The sequence below is a fragment of the Peromyscus eremicus genome, chromosome 1 (assembly GCF_949786415.1).
Source record: "Peromyscus eremicus chromosome 1, PerEre_H2_v1, whole genome shotgun sequence".
Taxonomy (NCBI): Eukaryota; Metazoa; Chordata; class Mammalia; order Rodentia; family Cricetidae; genus Peromyscus; species Peromyscus eremicus.
In genome coordinates this window covers 195,749,884-195,755,046 of record NC_081416.1, presented here as the reverse complement: position 1 = coordinate 195,755,046, position 5,163 = coordinate 195,749,884, and the positions used below count along the sequence as shown (strand labels likewise).

At 39.9% G+C, this 5,163-nt stretch overlaps 1 protein-coding gene across 1 annotated transcript; it reads left to right on the top strand.

Moving 5' to 3' along the window:
- Positions 1-460: 460 nt before the first annotated feature.
- On the top strand, positions 461-4,275 carry LOC131904323 (zinc finger and SCAN domain containing protein 4F-like). The gene is made up of 4 exons (XM_059255425.1): positions 461-856; positions 3,162-3,321; positions 3,409-3,518; positions 4,159-4,275. Exons 1-4 carry the CDS (start codon positions 461-463, stop codon positions 4,273-4,275), a joined length of 783 nt encoding a protein of 260 aa, XP_059111408.1.
- Positions 4,276-5,163: the final 888 nt, after the last annotated feature.

Below are 5,163 nucleotides of genomic sequence, written 5' to 3'. Positions count from 1 at the left end.
AGACCTTGATCTGGAGGGCACACCTTTAGTGTGGACCACACCATCTGGAGTAATTGAGTCACTATTGAGGTTGGATTTGAGGCCTTTTTCTCAAGCTTCAATCAATGTGTAAGAGTATATCTGTTGATGTACTGTGTATCAGTCTCAGCTCTAGCACCACCTCTGACTTTCTGAGGCCATGCTCCCCAAAATGAGTGACTGAACCTCTGAACTGTAAGTGAGCCACCAAAATGAAATATTTCCTTTATTAGAGTTGCTGTGGTTATGGTGTCTTTCACAGCAATAGTAAATCCTCAATAAGATAGAAACCATCTGTGATAAGACTCTTAGTTGTTGTTATTTAATTATGTCAAGTTTAATTTATAGCTTTAACATATTCACAACTTTCTTAAATAGATCATCAAGTCACAAGAGAGATACTTGACTGAGAAAGTTGAATTTTTTGAGGAGTCTCAACAGAATGGCTTCACAGCACAACAACTCCTTTAAACCCCAGTCACCAGAAAGTGGCCTTGTATTAGACAACAGGAACTTCCTTCCAAGCCAGGATACTTCTCTACAGTGGGAAGAAGATATCTGTAACTTCTCAACTGCTCAGCTCAACTTTCCCACAAATGACAATGGTTACTGTGCAAAGCAGGAACTGCAAGCAATGTGGAAGTGGTTTACCTCCTGGTTGAAGCCAGAAAAGAGTAGCAAGGAGCAGATGATTTCGCAGCTGGTCTTGGCTGAGTTTCTCAAAACTGGGCACTACAAGGACAAGTCTGTCTTGAAAGAGAAGTGGGAATCAAATGGCAGAAACCTGGGGAGATTCATGGAGGATCTGACTGATGAGTGCTTGAAGCCTCCCATCATGGTGAGTACCTTGGTTGAGAGATGGTTAAGTTATCAATCAAGACAGTCATTTATATTTGGGGAAAAGTAAGAAGATGTAGTTATTTCATATGTGAGGCTGTCCCACTTCAACAAAATATTTACAGTAGAGATTATTTACTACTGTAAATGTAATATAAATTTAATGGGATTATAAGTTTAAGAAGCTCATGGCTCTTTTGACTGATACAATTATATTTAGATTCTTTACATGATGATAGGGAGACTGGGAGATGATATTTGAGCAAAGCTTGTAAGGGTTTAGAATAGAGACCCTGGCTGGGATTTGAAGATGGCTCATTTAGGTAGGTGATTTTATATTGTAATTATGAGTATTTAGTTGGAATTGCAGCACACACTTAAATTTCTGGCTCTCAGACCTAGTCTGTTATTCCAGGACCTGGGCTGTGTAAACTGGGGATCTAATTGACTTAATGGTTTTCTAAATTGTCTACTACATGTCATTAAGTTCCTATGTAAAAAACTCAATGTGCAGGAATGTAGAATATGATTTCTGATGATGAAATGTGGCTATTAAATGAGCATTCAACACCAACACAGCCTTAAGAAAAGTCCTGATGAATAATAGTGCTGCAATTCAAAGTTTTAGAACTGAAATTCTTAATTTGGATGAAACTACATTGAAACTTCTATAAATGTCTAGGTTTGCATAATTCTCAGTTACTCTCAGAAATGGTCAAGGTGGTGATATTTTTCAAACACCCCATACATACATTTCTAAATGTCATGGTTGAAATAAGTTCTTATTGCCTTAAACTTTTAAATTTGGATATTACTTGGCTTGTTTCATTGCTTCTTTAGGGTTTTTTCCCATTTGGGACTGACTTTTATTCAACTGGCTTGAGTAGGATTCAGAGGAATTATACTTTCCCAGCACTTCAAGTACTGGATTAAAGCTGTCCACCACCACACCCTGATGTTTATTTCAGGTTTTTACTCTATGCACACGTTGTCATTTCAGTTTGTTTTATCCCACATTTCACTCCTTTGATTTTGTTTTAAACTGATCATTTCATGATTGAAACTGAATTCCAAATAAAATGCTGTCAGGTTCCTAACAGCAGAGACAGCATGTTTAGGTGGAGACAATATATGTGTTAGAAGGGTTTCAGTCAGATGTGTGTTGTACTAAGGACTTAATAATAGAAAACAACACCCCTTACAAATAGAGCTATGATACTAGGGGCATCATCAACCAAGGGTTTTTATCTAGAGTTAGTAGTTAAATTTAGCAACCAAAAATATAGGTATTGGAAATACAACCCACTCCCACAGCAAAGTGAAGTGACAGTGGAAGAGATAGGGACCACTGACAGACTAATGGCCATAAGTGGGGGATGGGAAATCCTCAGCTACCTGAGAATGAAAATGTCAGAGTCATGCGCATGAAAGCAGAAAGTTACAATTGTCAATATGACACCAGGACACCAAAAGGACATCAATTACACAGTTACTGTAGACATCCTAAGAATTTCAGAAAAAAACTAACTATTACTAATCAAAGGCTGAATAAGGAGCTTCTAGCATAGCAGCCATCTGTCAGACAAAGACTACAGAAATGTTAAGGGTTCTGGGCACTGATTAATAACTATAGATCCTGGGTGCAAGAGAAGGAGGAAAAATAAGGAGCTACAAATTAAGGAGACACAGAGAAACACTAGCCATACAACTCTTTGTTAAACAAAAAAAATTATTAGAACAGATAACACCCATCAATTAACAGAAGAGGCCCTAGAGGTGCAAGGCCCACAGGCAAGTCTATGTCAGAATTTTTACAGGCTCCTTTGGGTCTTCTCGATCTCCAGACTACCTCCCTCCTTGATATGTCCTACCTAGCCTTGGTGTCTTCTCAGTAAACCAGCTATTTCATTATAGTTGCCCTAGATTGGGTGGAATGGGGACAGTCCTTGGAAAAAAATGAGAAGCCTTTTTTGATGGAGTAAGTCTCTATTTTCTGAATTGGAACAGGAATACATTTCCTCGTTCAATGCATTGACCAGGTGAAGAATATGTTGTGGCTAGACATTGCAGAAACCTAACCTTACCTTTTCCCTTGGTACAGTGACTCAACACTTGCAAATACATTGTGAATAAGGACTTTAGAAAACATAACTTGTGAATGACAGAATAACACCATTAGAGATGAGAGATAGACAAATGACCTAACTCATAGTTCAGTGATCCCGTGCAATCAGTTAGAGGACAGGTTTTCACTCATCCACAAATCCACAGATTCATTGGCAATGGTCCTCTGGCTTTGTTTATAGGTTCACACCTCCATGCAGGGGCAGGAAGCCCTCTTTTCTAAGAACATGTCTTTAGAAGAAACCATCAACATTTTGAAAGAGCAGCAATCAGCAAGAAGTTCAATACAAGAGAGTGCAAAGACACCCTTGCCAATCCCCCAAGACATGTTATTGACAACAGGTAAGTGTCAGGAAGCTGCACAGAGGAAGGGGGTTGTGTCGGGATCTTTTCTTGGGCACAGTTTCATAGACTGTCTTATTTCCACAGGACATGAAGACTGGGAAGATAGCCAAAACAATGGCTGGAGCAATAGTGATGTAAATGATGGGGATAGCAGTCCTGGAAATGAGATGGACTCCCTTTCCCTTATCCAACAAGTTCAGTTTAATGAACCTAAAGACAGAAGTGTTTCTGATGGAAATCCTCTGGATTTAAGCAGAACAAGTCAAGTCACCTCTAGGTACCAGGAAGAATTTCATAGAGGAACTTCTTCTGAAGATGTCCCTATGGAGGTACAACCAGAGATTATCTCCAGTCCAGAGCAGACAGAAGACTGCCAGAATCCTGATGCAAGCTCCACACGTGGGCGTCGTCAAAAGAGACCCCTCAGAGACTCAAAGACATACAAATGTGAGGAATGTCCCAGAACCTTTAAATATCCCAGTAGACTTGCCGCCCACCAGAGAATACACAAGAAGCAAAAGTCATTTGTCTGTAAAACATGTCATAAGGGCTTCTATACTCGCTCAGACCTGAGAGTACATAAGGTCATACACCAGGAAAATAAACCTTTCGAATGTAGTACATGTGGAAAGTCTTTCAGCAATCAAACCAATCTGAAAGCTCATGAGAGGATTCACACAGGAGAGAAGCCCTACACCTGCTCCCTGTGTAACCGTAGCTTCCGCCAGTCATCCACATACCACCGTCACCGGAGGAATTGCCACAAAGCAGACTGAACTGTGTACCTTCCTCACCAGATAATAGCAGGGCTCCAGCTTACTGTTTCATCTGTAGATGAAGAAGCATGTAGCTTCTAAACAGCAAGTAACCATTGAAGACATGACTTGTAACTTCTGGATTGTTCCATCTATCTTTGTGGATAAAGAAGATGAATCTGTTTATGTTAAGTAATATTTTTCCAAAGCCTTAAATTGCTTATAATTTCTGCCTGATATATATTAAATAAATGAATAGAATTGTAATACAATTGCCTCTCATGAATATTTTGTGTGGCCTGTGCTTGTGATTTTGTGAGTTTTTGTCTGCTTTTTTTGGCCTCAGTTCCACAGCACGAGTGGACAATAGAGGACTGTGTTGTCAGTTCTTTAATTTTGCCTTGTTTGAGACAGTGTCTTTCTTGTTAGGAGCTTTGTACATAAGTATGTCTGGTACTACAGATTCCAAATATTCTCTGCTCTGTAGCCCTTATCTCTACAGGTTCATGTCAGTGCCCTGCCATTCCCTCTGACTTTGGTACCCCATTAAAGTTTCAATCCCAAGTCTCAGGCTTGCAATGTAAATGCATTGCCCTCTCAGCCATCTCCCATGCTATGAGTGATTACTGCTTAATGTTCAAGAATGTGCCCCCACAGGTTGGACAGGGTCCTGATGTAGAGTAAAAAGCTTCAGTTGCTCACAGTGGCTCAAGGGAGCCATCTTTATCAGTTCCCTTATAGTCCCACTGTAATCTTCATAGCTCTATCCACAGGTCCCTAGAAACTCATGGAATAGAGGGGGCTGTGTGTATGCTGACCTCAGGTAATGACAAATAGAAGGCAATTGGCAAATGTTTTCAACGAATGAACTCTAAAAAGTATCTTACAGAAAAGAAAAAGGACTAATATGTATATTGTAAAACAGGATTCTGTGCAGTGTTGAAGACAAGCACAGGCTGATTGAGATGTTGGCATCTGTGTATGTGTTGGTGACTTCCAGGTTAAAGCCTAGCTGAGTTCAAGTAACCTGTAGACATGTTGTGGCAAACCATGATATTCCCCTGATGTATGTAGTACAGCCTTA